Source organism: Cetorhinus maximus, chromosome 21, assembly GCF_964194155.1.
Source record: "Cetorhinus maximus chromosome 21, sCetMax3.hap1.1, whole genome shotgun sequence".
Classification (NCBI taxonomy): Eukaryota; Metazoa; Chordata; class Chondrichthyes; order Lamniformes; family Cetorhinidae; genus Cetorhinus; species Cetorhinus maximus.
This window is the reverse complement of record NC_135899.1, coordinates 65,866,727-65,884,762: the sequence shown is the minus strand read 5'-3', so window position 1 is coordinate 65,884,762 and position 18,036 is coordinate 65,866,727. Positions and strand designations below refer to the sequence as shown.

At 40.7% G+C, this 18,036-nt stretch overlaps 1 protein-coding gene across 4 annotated transcripts in view; it reads right to left on the bottom strand.

Annotated features, from left to right (window-relative positions):
• Nucleotides 1-18,036, bottom strand: part of LOC144695942 (microtubule-actin cross-linking factor 1-like) — a 554,471-nt gene that overhangs the window by 162,862 nt on the left and 373,573 nt on the right. For all 4 annotated transcript variants that reach the window (XM_078567039.1, XM_078567041.1, XM_078567037.1 and 1 more), the window contains 5 exons: nt 16,699-16,875; nt 11,060-11,183; nt 6,097-6,305; nt 5,160-5,477; nt 3,598-3,764 (listed from right to left, as the gene is read on the bottom strand). In XM_078567039.1, coding sequence (XP_078423165.1) covers nt 3,598-3,764; nt 5,160-5,477; nt 6,097-6,305; nt 11,060-11,183; nt 16,699-16,875 — 995 coding nt within the window. The remainder of the gene's footprint in view (nt 1-3,597; nt 3,765-5,159; nt 5,478-6,096; nt 6,306-11,059; nt 11,184-16,698; nt 16,876-18,036) is intronic.

Below are 18,036 nucleotides of genomic sequence, written 5' to 3'. Positions count from 1 at the left end.
CAGGTATGGTAAGCACTATGCTTGGAGAGAAGGCCCAAAATTAATTCAGTTAATGTCATTATCAAACAACACGTGTCATATCGAATTATTGACATGGCCAATGATGCCCTAATTCAACCAGTGAAACACAGCACTAGCAGTCAGTACTTTGCTCTGCAGCTGGACAAATCCACAGAGATGGCAGGCTTAACTCACCTACTGCTTCATGTGTGGTATATTTACAAAGATGCAATATATGAGGGTATTTTGTTTTGTCAGATGCTGACTACCAGAACAACAGCTGAGGAGATTTCCTCAGGTGCTTTGCAGCTTCATAAATCAACTTGGTATTGTCTGGTCACAATGTGTTGGCATCTGCACCAATGGGGCAAAATCAATGACTAACAGGTACAGTTGGGTAGTGACACATATCAGAGCAGTCCTCCCAATGTTATGTGGATGCATTGTGGTATGGATAAGAAAGCACTTGCTGCCAAAAGCATGCCTGCCAACTTGAATGAGATCCTGGACAATGCAGTGAAGATGGTAAACTTTTGGTTTATCCTTGAGTTCCAGAATATTTGCTGCTCTATGTAATGAGATGGGAAGTGAGCACATCAATCTATTGCTCTATGTGGAGGTTCGATGGCTGTCACATGGCAAGGTCCTGGAACTTTTTTTAAACTTGCCTCCGAGATCAAGTTATTCTTTACTGACAACCCATTTCCACTCTTTCAGTGTCTCCATGGCATGGCCTGGCTTTCATGGCAGGGCTATTTGTCAGGTATATTTTCTCTCCTGAATGAGCCACATCTAGGACTTCAAGGACTGAGTGCAACCGTCTTCAATGTCCAGGACAAAATTGATTAATTGATTTAAAAAAAAGTTGGAATGCTGGGCTCACTTTCTGAAGAAAAACAACACTGACATTTTCCTAAACATGCATGAATTCCTGGCAACAAACGAACTGCAGTCAAAGGACAGTATTAAGTCTGGCATCAAGCAACATCTCACTGAAGTGGCAATTATGTGATTACTTTCCCTCAATGGAACATTAACCTTTCACAGAATTTTCAACAGTGCCCATGCCGCTAGACCTGTCAATAAAAGAACAAGAGAACCTCCTGGACATCTCAACTTACAGCAGTCTCAAAATTAAATTAAAAAAAAGCAATTGGATGAATTTTGGTCCAGATGTGAACAGATTTCCCCGAACTGTCAGACAACTCATACTGTCAGGGTTTTGATGCTGTTAGTTACAATTCACCTGTGTGAAAGTGGATTTTCATCATTCAAGGAACGAAATCAAAGTATCAGCAGCACCATTATGCAGAAACCAAATTACAACTCAAACTATCACCTTTCACTTGAAATATTATGTAGCTATGCACAACCAAACAACCTCAATCCATCAGACTAATGGCAAGTAGTACTATTAGGGCATCGATTAAATTGTATACGTATTATAATTTGTCTATTTTGCACAATGCTTAGGTATTAAAACGGTTGAAATATTGAACTTGTATGCTAGTATGGGTACGTGACCAGCTGGTAGATCTGGAAGGCAATAAGTAAAGTTTGGGAGCCACTGATCTAGAGGCTAGTTGAAGAGCAGTATTAGTGGAAGCCTGGAACTAGGTCACTTGATCAGCCTTTTGGATGGAAATTGCATAAATCTACCTATTTCTAAAATAGTGATTTAGCATTTTAAAAAAGCAATTATATACTGAAACAGTCTTCTGAATGGGATCATGCCAAACCATTTTGAAATTTTAGTCCCAGTTTATTTTCTCAATGCAATGATAACACATTTGTCATGCCCAGTAAAGCTTTGTCCTATTTATAACTTTAAACATGGACTGTGCTCGTATGGAAGCTTCTGGAACTGACTTTTATTTGTTTAAAACAGACACTAATGAACTGTTAAGATGGCTGACAAAGGGTCAGGTAACCTTTGCTTATTCAACACAGGCTATCAAGCTTCTGGAAAGTTCTAAATGAATTACCTTGGGTGAGGGACTTCCTCTAGAATGGACATATCCAGACAGCACCTCTCTGTGGAATTCATTCCTACCATTGTTCAAAGCTTGCTCAAAACACAGAGTCATGGACTCCTGGACTCTATGTCTCTAGGTTTGCAATTTAACAAAAGAAAGCCAACAAGACCAGTTATCTGGTTGCCAGTATTGGTCACGTGATGAAAACTGGCTTGAGATAATGGGCTGAATCTCCCGAGGAGCGGCAATCACCAGTGCATTGCCACTCTGCTCCTTTTTTTATTTTTTATTACACATAGCACCAGAGCTTTGCATTTCTGGCCTGGACTTCCGAACCAGGCCACTTCAGAAATGTGGAGTGTACCTGTTCTGGGAGTCCTTTTCCCACGGGCAGGATCGTCAGGGCCACACACCCATCTTTTACAGCGCTAGTTGGTATGCTTTGATAAATCTTAATTCGCTAACACAGTGAAAAGCATTCTAATATTGTGACATTTAAAAAGCTTTTCACTATGTTAGTGAATGAGTGTGCATGAAATAAATGGGTAGGTTGATTGGTGAGGTTCAGTTAGTTAGGTTGGGGGGTGGGTTGGAGAGTCAGAGGGTTGGGGGCAGTGGGGAGTCAGTTGTATAGTTAGCAAGGAGTTGGATATGGTTTTATTTCTGTTTAATATTTCTTGGGGTAACTATCCATATAAGCAAGTCAGAAACCTCCGAAGTCTTTGACTTTAACTCAGAGTTGGGAGGCTTTTGCAGAGGGTTCCGTATGTAGGCGAATTGCCCATTAGGAGTTAAAACTTCCCAGGCAATTCCTGTGGCGTCTTTGCATTGGGACTTCTGAGGGATCCCCCAGCACATCTTCCAGGGTATGTCTAGGGTACAACCATCTGGAGACTGGAAGGTCTGGGCCAAAAAGTTTTATCTAAAGATAGAGAGACCAGAGGAGTCTGCAGAAAAACATCAAAGAGACAGCAGCTGCAGAAAAAGCAGTTTCAACTTTGCCTTTTAAGAACCATCACTGGTCAGACAGTCCGAGAACCAAACTCTGAAACTAGGATCAAGTCATCAAGCAGCTGAAGTACTTAACCTAGTGCGGTTTAAAAGTTTCATCTGAGAACCAATCTCCTAGATATTCGACTACAGGAAATATCACAATCTGCTGTGAACCCTTCGCTTTACAAGACCCTCACTTTAACTTTAGATCAACAAATCTATTCAAGAAACCACAGGCCTGCCACATTGGAAATTGGAAATCGTAAATCAGAGTGTGAATTAACTGTTAACTGTAAAAGTGCACTATCTTTATCTGTATCTATTCTTTGTGCATGTGTGTGCATGCAAGAGACAGAGTGTGTGATGTTGCATTAATTTGGGGTGTGTGAAAATAAGTAACCTCCTTTATTTTAAGGTTATGAAAGCTTGCTGCTGAATTATTTAATTCAAATACACACTCCAAGGGTAAGGAAAGGCATACCTCCCATACACAACACACTGATTACTTATAAGAGAGAAAATACATTCTGTTCATGACACATTAATTCTATGAAGTTAGGGCTTATGCCTCCCGTAGAAGCTACTAAATGGCCCAGATAAGCCTGTTTAAAATTGCAATGTCTTTTACCTCTTCTTAACATTTTGCTCTAGTTTTTTGTATCCTCTGGTTAAGTCTTTGACAGTTTCCATGAGCTGATTCTTGTCTATCAAAGTGCCAGATGCTGTCAGCTCCTCTGCCAGTTGCTGTAGAGTCTGTAGGTCTCCTCTTTGCTTCACCATTTCTGTGCTCTCCTCCTATGGTAACAATAAACACAGTCATATGCAATTAAGAAAATAGCCTGGCTCTTCTTTTTTGTGACTTTTTTGAACTTCTCTTATTTATCAATGCAAATGCTGGGGAATGAACTCATCATTTTGAACGTCATCCTAGAAATAAATCTACCCCAAGAGCAGACCAGCTGAGAGAGCTCCCCTTGCACTGTCCTCACTCCAAACTATATTGTAGCAGTGTGATATTTTAATTTCTTGCACTTTTTAATCTAATTACCAAATTAGGTGTCAATTCGAAGTGTAGTTTTACAATAATATAACCTAAATGCTGAAAACTAAGAGTATTTCTAACTAACTTCATTTAGAAGTAGCAACCTTAAAATTGTTTTCGGGATATAGATGCCTCTGACAAGACCAATATTTATTGCCTATCCCTAGTTGCACTTGATTGGTGGTGGTGGACCTTCTAGAATTGCTGCAGTCTATGTGGTGAAGCAACTCCTAGAATTTTGTCACAAAGGGTGTTCCAACTAGCAACAATGAAGGAGCTGCAATATGTTCAAGTCAGGATGGTATGTGATATGGAAGGAAACTTGGAGGTGATGGTGCTCCTATGCACTTGCTGCTCTTGTCCCTTTAGGTGCTGTAAGCTCTCAGATTTGGGAGGTGCTATAAAACAACCTTGGGGAATTTCTGCACCACATCTGGTAGATAGCACTGTAGCACAGGCACACTGATGTTGGAAAAAGTGGATGTTTAAGCTGGTTGATGGGGTGACGATTAAGTGGGCTTGCGTGTCCTGGATGGTGTTGAGTGTCCCAAGTGCAGCAGCTGCACTCATCCAGCTAAGTAGAGAGAATTCCATCATACTCATCATGTGCCTTGTTGGTGATGGAGTTAAGACACTCCCTGCAGAATTCCAAGCCTCTCACCTACTCTAGTAACCATGGCCTTTATGTGGCTGGTGCACTTAAGTTTCCGGTCAATGGTGACCCCACAGTGTTCATGGTAGGGAATTTGGCAACGGTAATGCCATTGATTGTTGAGGGAAGGCAGTTAAGCTTGCTCTTGCTGCAAATGTTACTTACCACTCATTAATCCAAACTTGGTTGTCGTCTAGGTCTTGCTAAATGCAAGCAAAGGCTGCTTCACTATCTGAGGAGTTGCAAATAGAGCTGAACACTACAATCGTTCAGTGAACAGCACCACTTCTGACTTTATGAAGGAGTGTAGGTCATTGGTAAAACCGCTTGAGATAGCTGGGTCTAGAACACAGCTTCGAGAAGTTACTGTGTTAAGTATCCAGATCTGAAGTATTTTGCATGTGATAAGTTATTATAATGTTTTTAGTACTCATTTTAAAAAATGGAGATTGGTATATTCTGACTAGAAATATCAGTTTACAAATATTATATTTACCAGTATTTTCTGTGAAAAATGAGCAATGTCTTTATTTGGGTCTCCTCCAGCTGCCAGGCTCTGAGATTTGCTTTCCATGAACAGTCCAACATCCTGTACCAGTTTCTCAAACTGCTCCATTTTGGGTAGCAGTTTTCTCAGTTTCTCATCCTTCTCCTGATGTTCACTGCACACTGCTCCCAATTGGCTATTCAACTGGTCAAGTTTCTCTTGGAGCGAGGAAGCAGTTGCTCCATCTGCATTTTCAATGAAACCACAAACCATTTCCTGGATTGTGTTAATGCTGCTTTGATGGCTAGCGATATCCTGCTTTAATTTCTGAAAGATTTACAAAACAAGTTATTTTTGTATAATGAAAATAACTTACGTACTTAAACCTTAGTGTACATTTTAATTTTATTGCTGGAAAGTAGGCTGTTCCTGTCAGTTGTACGACTTTTAGAAGTTTTTTTAAGTATAAAATTTATATTTATTTTATATGTTATGTATATATAATATACACACACACACACGTGTGGGAGTGTCTCCCAGGAAGAGGGGAGAGGGAGGGAGAGAAAGGAGGGAGTGGGGGAGAGGGAGGAGGAAGTAGGAGAGGGGGAGGGAGGGAGAAAGAACGCGCAAACACTCGGGCATGTGTCCTGTTAAACTGAGTGATCAATAAAATTCTTTAATTACTCCACAATAGTTCTTAAAAGAAAATAATTCCAGCTATTATGATACTACTGACAGGATAAAGAATAGCATTCATGTAGGCATGCCAACAATGGTTAATCTCTCTAAAATGAAATACTGTCCAAAAAGCTGTATGTTTGGACAGGAGTCTCCCAGAAAATTAGGATTTGATGATATTATGACATGAGGAATGATAAAGTTACGACATCACCATTAATGCATAGCTTGACTGCTCTGAAAAGCAAATGTTTGAAAGAGAACTCACAGTGTTTTGGGCAAGGGTGTCTTGTATGGCAGCAGATGACACTAATAAATTATCCTGATTTTTCATATTCTTTTCAACGTCTTCCAACCAGTCCAGTAAGTTATCCAAGCCTTCCTGAACATTTTGGGACTGAGCAATTGACATTTGCACCTTCTCATTGCGTTCTGACACCACCTGGGACAAGTTCTTATATCTCTGTGTGATAGAATCTAAAAAGGAACACAAGGTTTTGTGATGGTAACACTTAGTTGCATTTATCATTTAAAGCTTGAGTTTTGGTAAAAGCAGTTTTTTTTCCGATTTGGGACAAAATTTCTGATTAAGCCAGTAACAAAAGGTGAATAATTGATAGTGAATTTCATTTTGTGCTTTCAATCAATTTTTAAAGGAAGGGAATAGAGAAGGAGGAGGAGGGACAAGAGGGAGAATAAAGGACAGAGCGGGGAGAGGGAGGATAATAGGGAAAGGTGAAGGGAAAGGAAGGAAGGAAGGAAAGAGGGGAAGGAAAGGAAAGAGGGGAAGGAAGGAAGGGAAGGAAAGAGGGGAAGGAAGGAAGGGAAGGAAAGGAAAGAGGGGAAGGAAGGAAGGAAAGGAAAGGAAAGGGAAGGAAGGAGAAATGGAAATGGAGTATAAGAGAAAGGGAGGGAGATGGGAAGATCAATGAGGGAAAGGAGATTAGCGTGTCAGAAAAGAAGAGCAAAATGAGGGAACTGAAGCAAAATACTGCAGTTGCTGGAGATCTGAAATAGAAACAAAGTGCTGGAAAAACTCAGTAGGTCTGACAGCATCAGTGGAGAGAGAAACAGAGTTAACGTTTAGAGTCCAATATGACTCTTCTTCAGAACTAAAGTATATTAATCAAGGTATGCATATGATATAAACTGAAAGAACAATTTATAAATATCTCTTGAAGCCATCTCTGGGCACCCACTATTTTCAAACTGGAAACTATGTCATGCACAGATCCTTTCAGCAGTTACCACAGTGGATACTGATAGCTATGCAGTTGATGTCTGATGGTGATTGACACAATTATGAGGGTTATCAAATAATAATCACTAGATAATAGTGATTCACACTTTTATTAATTATGATATATTCACTTCTATAAGCAATGTAGAAGAAAAACCGATTTGTCAAACAAACAATATAAATTGCAGCTAACTCAGAAGTTAGGAAACAAAAATAGAAAATGGAAATAAATAAAAATCGTGATGTGCGAATGTTGCTTGACACATGCTTGAATGTTGTCCAGTCTTGTGGTATTTGGGCATTAACTGCTTCAGTATCCGAGGAGTTGCAAGTGGTTCTGAACAATGCACAATCAGCAAGCATCCCGACTTCTGACCTTGTGATGGAGAGAAGGTCATTGATGGAGCAGCTGGAGACGGGCCTAGGACATTACTCTGAGAAAATGCTGCAGCGATGTCTCAGGACTGAGATGATTGACCTCCAACAACCGCAGCCATTTTCCTTTGTGTGAGGTATGACTCCAACCTGTGGATACCTTTCCCGATTCGCATTGGCTCCAGTTTTACTAGGGCTCCTTGATGCCACACTTGGTCAAATGCTGCCTTGATATCAAGGCAGGCACTCTCACCTCACCTCTGGAGTTCCGCTCTTTTGTCCATGTTTGGGCAAAAGCTGTAATGAGTTCAGGAACTGAGCGGCCCTGGCAGAGCCCAAACTGAGTGTCAATGAGCAGGTTATGCTAAGTGCTGTTTGATAGCACTGTCGATGATACCTTCCATCACTTTGCTGATGAACTGTATGGGGCAGTAATTGGCTGGGTTGGGTTTGTCCTGCCTTTTGTGAACAGGACCTACTTGTGCAGTTTTCCCACAGTGCAGGTAGATGCTAGTGTTGTAGCTGTACTCAAATAACTTGGCGAGGGACGCGGCAGGTTCTGGAGCAGAAGTCTTCGGTACTGTTACCAGGATGTTGTCGGGGCTCATAGCCTTTGAAGTATCAAGTGCCTTCAGCCGTTCTTGATATTACGTGGAGTGAATTGAATTGGCTGAAGACTGGCATCCGTGATGCTGGGGAACTCAAGAGGACGCCGAGATAGGTCATCCACTCAGCGCTTCTGGGCAAAAATGGTTGCAAATGCTTCAGCCTCACCTTTTGCACTGATGTGCTGAGCTCCCCCATCATTGAGGATGGGGATATTTATGGAGCCTCCTCTTCCAGTAAGTTACTTAATTGTCCACCACCATTCCCGACTGGATGTGGCAGGACTGCAGAGCTTAGATCTGATCTGTTGGTTGTGGGATCGCTTAGGTCTGTCTATTGAGCGCAGCTTCCATTGTTTGGCATGCAAGTAAGCCTGTGTTGTAGCTTCATCGGGTTGACACCTCATTGTTAGGTATGCCTGATGTTGATTCTGGCATGCTCTCCTGCACTCTTCATTGAACCAGGATTGATCCCCCGGCTTGACAGTAATGGCAGAGTGGGGGATATGCTGGGCCATGCAGTTACAGATTATGGTTGAGCACAATTCTGCTGCTGCTGATGGCTCACAGCGCCTCATGGATGCCCAGATTTTGAGTTTCTAGATCTGTTTCAAATCCATCCCATATAGCACGGTGATAGTGCCACACAATACAATGGAGGATATCCTCAATGTGACAATAGGACTTTATCTCCAAAAGGACTGTGTGCTGGTCACTCCTAATGATACTGTCATGTACAAATGCAGATGCACTGGTGACAGGAGGATTGGTGAGGATGAGGTCAAGTAGTTTTTCCCTCCTCTTGGTTCCCTCACTACCTGCTGCAGACCCAGTCTAGCAGCTATGACCTTCGGGAATCGGCCAGTTCGGTCAGTAGTGGTGCGACTGAGCCAGCCATTCTTGGTGATGGACATTGAAGCCCCCCAGCCAGAGTATATTCTGCGCCCTTGCCACCCCCAGTGCTTCTTTCAAGCAGTCTTCAGCATGGAGGAGTATGTATCATCAGTTGAGGGGGGGATGGATGGGGGCACAGTAGGTGGTAATCAGCAGGAGGTTTCCTTGCCTATGTCTGACCTGATGCCATTAGATTTCAGAGGTCCAGAGTCAATGTTGAGGACTCCCAAAGCGCCTCCCTCCCGAATGTATATCATTGTGCCGCCACCTCTAATGGATCGATCTGTCAGTGGTTCAGGGCATACCCAGGGATGGTGATAATGGTGTCTGGGATATTTTCTATAAGGCGTGACTATGTCAGGGTGTTGCTTGACTAGTTTTTGGCACAAGCCCCCAGATGTTAGTAAGGAAGAGTTTGCAGGGTTGACGGCTGGGTGTGCCTAGGTTGAATGCCGGGTGGTCTTTCCAGTTTGTTTCCTGATCAACTTGCTACGGTTTGATACAACTCAGTGGCGTACTAATCTTTTTCCATGGGCATTTAAGAGTTAACCATATTGTAGTGGGTCTGGAGTCACATGTAGACCAGACCAGGTCGGGATGGCAGATTTCCTTCCCTAAAGGGCATTAGTGAACCAGGTGGGTTTTTATGACAATCAACAGTGGTTCCTATGTCATTCCTCTCATATCATCACCATTGGAGGGCATCTCCACCCCACTTTTACCATTCCATCCTTCCCATACAATTCCTCGCACATCACCATTACTGAGACTAGCTTTTAATTCTAGATTTATTAGTTGAATTTAAATTCCACCAGTTGCCATGGTGAGTATTGAACCCATGTCCCCAGAGAATTAGCCTGGCCTCTGGATTACTAGTCCAGTGACATTACCACAATGCCACTGCCTCCCCCTCCATCCCTCCCATGCAATTCCTCTCATGTCATCCCCATCCCATTCCTTCCATTGCTCCGAGGCCATCTCCATCCCAGTCTTGCCATGCCCATTCCATTTCTCACAGAAAAGGTCTCTCCAGCCAAGGGTAACTTTGTTTTTGGGCTCCCCTCATTTCCCCCTTTTTGTTCTCCACCAACTCCCCCACCCTGCCATCAACCATTGGCAGCATGTCCGTCATGCTTTCCTGGTCCTCTGCATGGCCGATGTGCTTCTGCGTGTGCCAGGTACCGCCCACCAAATAAACCCACATGCAGACCCACCCCCTAAACTGACCAATCAAAACAGTGCAAACAGACAAAAACTGAATATTATTATTGATATTAACTTACCTTTATTATTTTTAGCTGCTGAGAGAAATGCATACTTGCATCATTTTTTTTTGCTTTTGTTTCAGATTCCCAGTATTTATTTTTGTTATGATGTGAAAGTTATTCTGGTTTCCAATGAATCACCTTAGGCTTTTGGGAATGGTTGGCTGGAACAGCATTACTCTGACATAATTAGTTGCTTCATTAATTTAGTGCCAACATGTTACTGTGATTGAGAGATTCCCTGCAGAAAGTCCCATTTGGTGCTGTTTTCATTTTCATCATCTCCAAACTAGGTAGGATTAACTCAACAATTCTAAATGATTGATGTACTTCTTACTGCAGTACTTTCAAACGACTTAACACTTGAACTATGTGCCACTGCAGCAAAGACATCATTCAGTAAATATGTGTTATGCAATACCAAGGGGACTCTGGCATATTTGCCTGGATCACTACAACCTCCTATTAGGTTAAATTTCATACTGAACATTGCTTCTCTGAAATATTATTGCACCTTATAAAATATTATAGTAATTTGTTTAAATGTAGTCTTTAATTGTACAAATTCTTTAATCTGAAACAGTTGTATTTTCTTCAAGTTTTCCAGTCATTGTTCATGTGACACTTAGCTATTTGCATCAGATTCATGAGCTGCCTTATGAAAATAAATGAACATATTTGAAACCGTCAACTACAGCAAATTTCTAAGAACATGATTTAGAAAGCTCAGTGGATAGTTCATATTAAGTGCAAGTAATGAAGAAACTTGTAGTAATTGCTGATGTGAGGTGTTGTTTTCTCATACTTATAATTGGAGAACTACATTTTGGTATAAACTGTTGAAAACTCTACCTGTTCTTTGTTGAATTTGATCCTGGTTTGGAATAAGGTCATCATTCAAGGACAGTAATGATTTTGCTGCTTTCTGTAACTTATCTACAGTGACTTGATGTTCAGCTAAATCTCCCTGAAGCACCTGTAATTACACAACTGCACAGTGAGACATCCAGAATACAAATTAATAATTAACCGCAAGAATTACATCTGTAACACTGCTTATTTACAGTGCCACATAAAATGCAAAAACAAAGTAAATAAAATCTACAGTAATGTTCACTAAACACAATTTGAACAGCTCCAAAAGTTAGAGGCAAATTCCAGCAAACTACAATGGCGATGTGCATTAATATTCTGCATTTAACCTATAAGGTTTCTCAAGGCATTTCACATGAGTGTCACCAGTCATTAATAAATAAGTGTTTGTTATTATGGGGTTGTATTTGACTTTTATTTAATAACGATTTATATATGATAAAATTTCAACTAAATCAATCCTTTGTTCTGTTTCAAGTATCACATTGCTGCTCTGATGGCCTGATGGATCACTGCTCTGCCATACAAAATACAAGGCCCTTTCTGTAAAAGTGCTTTAAAAAGTCTCAACTCCCTTTGGCCAGGGAGGGAAAAATTAGCAAGGACCTGGGCTTCTGATTGACATCCATTGTGTGCGTGATTATTTGTATTTGGGTATTTAGTAGGGCAACATTTTGACACCACTGCTATAATCTGCTGACGCACACATTCACAGTGCAGAACAGCCATTTGGGCAAAAATATTGAAGAGGCTGTTGCCTACAGGAGCCTTCAGAGAAAATGGGGAGAAAATTGCCAAAGAATGTAAAGATCTGTGACATGGATTTTCCAAGTGCCATTATTTTAGTGCTGGCAGTAAATCTTTTAAAATTAAATAAACAGGTGATTATCAGTTTTAAAATACCAGTTAGAAAATCTGGATTTGTCATAATTGTTTTACAGACAAAAGAAAGCATTTATCAGCATATTTGATGTCTGAGAATACTCTAATATCCTTACACCTTTCCCAGTTTGGCCTTTATGTGACTCCAGTCTTATACCAAATCAGCTGACTCTTAACTGCCCTCTGAAGTGGAGTGGCAAAGTGCTCAGTTGGGCAAATAGGAATAGATAATAAGTCCCAGCCAAGCCTATATCCCAGAGTAAAAAAAAAACTTTTGATAATGTGCATCTCATATAAAAATCACAAACTAGAGAAGTTAAATAAGCCATTAAGTGCAGAATTCTGCTGCCAGACCTCTTCTGGCTCTTCAGTATTAGGGAAATCTTGGGAGGTAATTTACACAGGTGATAGATTTGCCTGTAATAATGTGTGTTATTTATGGACAGACAAAATTCCACATTAGGGTATCACAATTATCCTGACAAGCTTGTATATTATTCTAGCTTTGCTAAAATTTAAAAGGACCTATTCCAAACTTACTAAAAAACAATTAAACCTTTCTCAAAGAACCACATTTACTGGGGACATTTAGAAGCAAGTTATTACCAATATTTATAGATATGAAATCATACACATGGCTCTTAAACTTTGCTGTAGCATCCAAGAGTGCAAACCAGATGGAATTCTAGACTGTTAAATATGCTAGCAGACTATTCAAAGAAAAATACACAGATGACCAGCAGAAAAAATGCAATATATGAAACTTCGTAATCCATAAATGCAATTAGTTTGAAAAAGTTTCAACAATTTCTCAGTAAAAAATTCAAGTATAGGTACTTTATTTTAAAAAGCACAAATAAGCAAAATCAAAATAGAAATCTTCTGCAGTGCTGCAGCTTCCCCTAGCTACAGGCAACATGTACAACACAACTGGAGACAGCCCTGCCTTAATCACTAAAACCACCAGGAAAGCAAGTGGAAAATTAGATACAGAGCATTTTGCCACAGTATTTACAAAAGAAAGAAATTAACTCATCTCTTAACTGGATAGTTTGAATTTACATATCAAATACAGTGAAACTACAATTGATTTAATTGATCTAAAGTTATTACAGGTTAGAAATTTTTATCTCACCAACAAAACTCCCAGAGAGACCACAGTAAAAGCATTAAAAGTAATCAGCCAGAAAAAAATATCAAGAGTGTCTTGCATTTAGTAGCACTTAATCACATCTCTGAAATGTCTTAAAACATACGATAAATTACTTTGTAATATAGTGACTGATGCATGCGTAATCACAAAGTTTTTTTTGTGCAAAGAACACAGATCTGGTCATTATCTTTTTTGATGTTAGCTGAGAGGAGAATGTTGGTCAGGATACCATGAGGACTCCCTTGCTCTTGTTTGAATAGTGTCATAAGATTAATGTTAAATTGAACGACCAAAACAGGTGGAAAGTTTAATGCATCAACCAAAGTATGCATCTCTGTCAGTGCAGCATTTCCTTAATATTGCAATAATATGTAAACCTAAATTTTGCACTCTCAAGTCCTGGGGATGGTCTTGAACCCAACATTTATACTCAAAGTGTGCTATAAAAATGAACCAAGCTGACACTTGAATCAGAAAGTGGTTCTTTTGAAATGATAAAAATGAAGGTTCATTGGGTATCCTCATTTTTATAAGCCAGATGTCTTCAACAGAAAATATGCCCCTTCTCTCCATGCACCATATACAGGCAATAAAAATAATAAGCTAGTGTTTATAGAGAACTAAAATGAACCATCCCACCCCTCCCAATGAGATAATGATAGTTAGTGGAATTATTCTAAAGCTCCATAGGTTTTTCCATCTATGAAAAGGGGTACAGCATCACATCATTGACCATTTCAAAATTTGACTATCAAAGGAATTTATTTAAGAAATATAGCACATATTTATAGCAGAAAGTATATTGCTTTGGTTCCATTAAAAGAAAACAAATCTTTGCAATTTCTATGCTAAATCTGCTATTATTTTGAATTAATACTTGATACACTAGTCTTTTCTTGTATTTCAGCCTCACTTAAATACTTATGTTACATAAATACCCTCGGAACATCAGTTCAGCTTCTTCAATTTAAATAACTGACAAATCACTTAAAAAATGAATCGTCAGTCTTACAAATATCTGAACCAATCATAGAGCAATTTTCTTCATTTTTCAATCATGTGACTTGGATCCTCTCACAATCATGTAACGTTGAAAGGCAACTGAACAAACCTTGCAACATTTGTATTGACTTAAGGCAGGGAAATGAAATTAACTGCAGCTTTTAAATTCCTTATGCATTGCATGTAAATTTAATAAAGGACACAGACCAAGCCAAAATTAGAAAGAAAATATATAATTTGTCTGAGTGGCATGCCATTTTGGGTCTCTTTTACCTCCATGGCCTTGTTCCTTCCTATCTCCGTAACCACCTCCAGCCCCACAAAATCTTTGTCCATCCCAATTTTAATAGCTCCACCATTGACAGCTATGCCTTCAGCCGTCGAGGTCCCAAGCTCTGGAATTCCATCCCTAAAATCCTCTGCTCCTCTACCTCTCTCTCCTTTAAGACACCTCTTGGCCAAACTTCAGGTCACCTGTTTTATTTCCTTATCTGGTTCAGTGTCAAATTATGTCTGACAACACTGCTGTGAAATGGCTTGTGATGTTTTATTACATTAAAGGTGCTATATAAATGCAAGTTGTTGTTGTAGTACAAAGGCCACAAAAGCATATATGCTCAAAGTCTCAGCCCTCCATCTAAAGTTGAATTCTATAGCCTCCCAATCAAGAAGCATCTGTACTGGACAATTGCTGCAGAGAAATGAAATCTGGAAAAAAAAACAAAAACACTAAAACTATGAGCATTTCCAACTCTTGGGGCAGGACTTTACTGTCGGCGAGCAGGGGCAGGGCCCGCTCGCTGACGCGTGAAATGACGCAGGATGACATCAGGCAGAACTCCCGATGTCACCCCGCCCCATTTAAATTTTCAGGAAGGTGGGGGCGCAGCAAAATCAGCTGCGCATCCGCCGACCTGTCAATGGCCAATTGAAGCCATTGACAGGATCAATTAAGCAATTAAAGGACCTGCCCGTCCAACTTTAAGGCTGGCGGGCAGGCCAGGAGCCCCGGTGGCAACTAGAAAAAACATGAAACCTCATCCACTGGCGGGATGGCGTTTCATGTCGGGTTTTAAAAATTTTAATAAAGTTGTTATGGAAATTATGAACATGTCCCAGCTCACGTGACATTGTCACATGAGGCAACATGTAAGGGAAGTTTTATTTCTATTTTTAATATTGTTGAAAGTAGAGCCGATCTCCCTGAGGCAGCACTTAGCCTCAAAGAGATGAGTGCGCTCTTTTGTGCGCATGCGCGAAAGAGCGCACTCTCAATTTTAGGGATTCCCCCCAGCCTGCACAGGGAGCGCATAGCGCTTCCCTGCGGACGTCACGGTGGGCGGGCCTTAATTGGCCCTCCCCCATAAAATGGCACTGCGTCTCCGATTGAGGGTGCCGATCGGAAGCGTGCCCACATGCGCCAGCCACCCATCAACTTCCCCCTCAACGGGGGGAAAATTCAGCCCTTGAATTTTGCTTTTATAAGATTTCTGGAAACCATGGGTCTTTTACCACACAATAATGCAAAATTATTTTGCTTGATACTTTAATGGGATGAATTACTTCTAGCTTCTCCCACTCTGTGGCCACTACAAAGCAGGAGAAACTAAGGAAGATCGTGGGTTACATCTTCATGCCACACTGCTGATGTGAAAATACTTACTCCATCCTGCAGTAAAAACATCACCTCACATCTTGAGCGAATAGAACAGAAAATTACATTTTCAGAAATTTACGAATTAATGTACTTCATGAATTGAAAACAATATTTACTGGGCAGGGTTTCAGAACAAGGCGGGGGCGTTAACAATCAGGAGCAGCGTGGAATTTTAACTCCAAAGCATGCATCTTTTTTTATATAAACAGTTCCCCACCCAAAAGTAAGCTTGATCAATAGGCTTACTTGTCTGCCAGGTGGGGAGTTCTCCAAAAACGACTGAAAGTTTACTGGTTGATGGCGGTAGGATATGCAGGGTGTCGGGGGAGGATGGGTGGTTTGTGTGGGTACAGTGTGGTTGGGAAGGTTCAAGGGTAATCTTGGGGGTGGAGGATGGTCAGGAAGAGACAAGGAGGGGTGTCGGAGTGTGTGACTGGGGGATTCAGCAATCACGCGGATGCTGTCAGTGAGAGATTGTGGAAGTGGTGGAGGTGGTGCTAGTGTGCGCTTTATAGATTAGCTTGTTGGACCTGGTGGAAATACTTCTGTTCTTCCTGGCCCAAAACTAATGCTGTGAAGGCACTTTTACTTTCATCTCCTTTTACTAGGTTCACATGGGTTAAGAATAGACACTAAAAATTAGAAGCACTCAGCCTGCATTCAACCATCAACCCACCTCATAAGGGTAAAATGGGCACCAGCCCATCATCCTGTCTCTGTTAAAACTGGATGTGATGGCTCCGAGCTGATTTGGGTTCCTATTTCAGCCGTTAAGCTTTTCAATCTCCCACCCAACCCCAAACCTACCTGCTTTTCTAGTTAAATTACCCTCTTTGCTCGTGGTCCATATTCAAAATATTTTGAATTCATAGTTTTGCCTATAATTTGAATAAAGGATTTTACATATATGTGAATTTGATTTACCTTGATATTCTCAAGCTGCATCTGCAGGCTTTGCGGATCAGAAGAAATTGTTTCTGACAGAAGTTTTTCTCCAGTTGTCTCTAAGTTCTCTAGCCACAAATCCAGCCCATTGGCAATCTCTTGGAAATGCTGGTATTTCTCCAACATGTTGGTCAGGTGAGAACCAAGTTTATTGCACTGTGAACCAAGCAAATAATAATATGGATGTTTAAAATCAGCAATTTTGGTGGCATATGCCAGATTTGTCTCATGCAACAAGTGTCCAACCTATCCAAGGTATGTCAAGAAAGTACATTGCTTAAACAATAATGTGTGGCAATCAATCATAACACAGCATAAGGTGTTTCCTGCATCAATATCTTTGAGAACTAGAAATGAAAAGGCAAGGTTCATTGTGCGCCAACAAAAAAGTGAGCAGAGTAAAAGAGAAGATCATGGAATCAGTGAGTGATACAAGACAAGTAATTAGGAAAGCCAATAGAATGTTATCATTTATTGTGAAAGGAACTGAATACAAAAGTAGGGAGGTTATGCTTCAGTTATACAGAAGACTTGTGAGACCACATCTGGAGTACTGTGTAGAGTATTGGTCACCTTATTTAAGGAGGGATGTAAATGCATTGGAAGCAGTTCAGAAAAGGTTTACCAGACTAATACCTGGAATGGGCAGGTTGTCTTATGAGGAAAGGTTGGAGTGGCTAGGCTTGTATCCGCTGGAGTTTAGAAGAGTAAGAGGTGACTTGGTTGAAACATAAGATCCTGAGGGGCCTTGACAGGGTGGGTTAGGTTATTGGGGGTAGGCAGGGTGCAGATTTGAGGTTACTATCAGATCAGCCATCTTATTAAAAGGAGGAGCAGGCTCAAGGGGCCGCATGGCCTACTCCTGTTTGTATGTTTGTATGCAAGACAAAAGGAGGGCATTAAAGCCATCACACCAGTGCTACAGCTCTTTAGTAGAACTATCCAATTAGTCCCATTCCTCTGTTCTTACCAATAGCTCTGCAATTTTCTCCCTATCAATTTCTTATCCAGTTCCCTTTTGAAAGTTATTAATGAATCTGCTTCCACAACTCTTTCAGACAATGCGTTCCAGATCACAACTTTTTGCGCAAAGGGAGCGTTTCCTCATGGTGCCTGTGCTTCTTTTTCCAATTACCTTAAATCATTGGGTACTGACCCTTCTGCCACTAGATACCCAAGGCAAGGTCATTAATATTTATTAAAAAGAGCAGTGGTTAGAACACTACTTTATAATTCCCTCCAGTCTGAAAAACAAATGTGCACTATTACCCAAACAAATGTGCACTATTACCCTCACAAAATTAAAGTCCAAAGGCT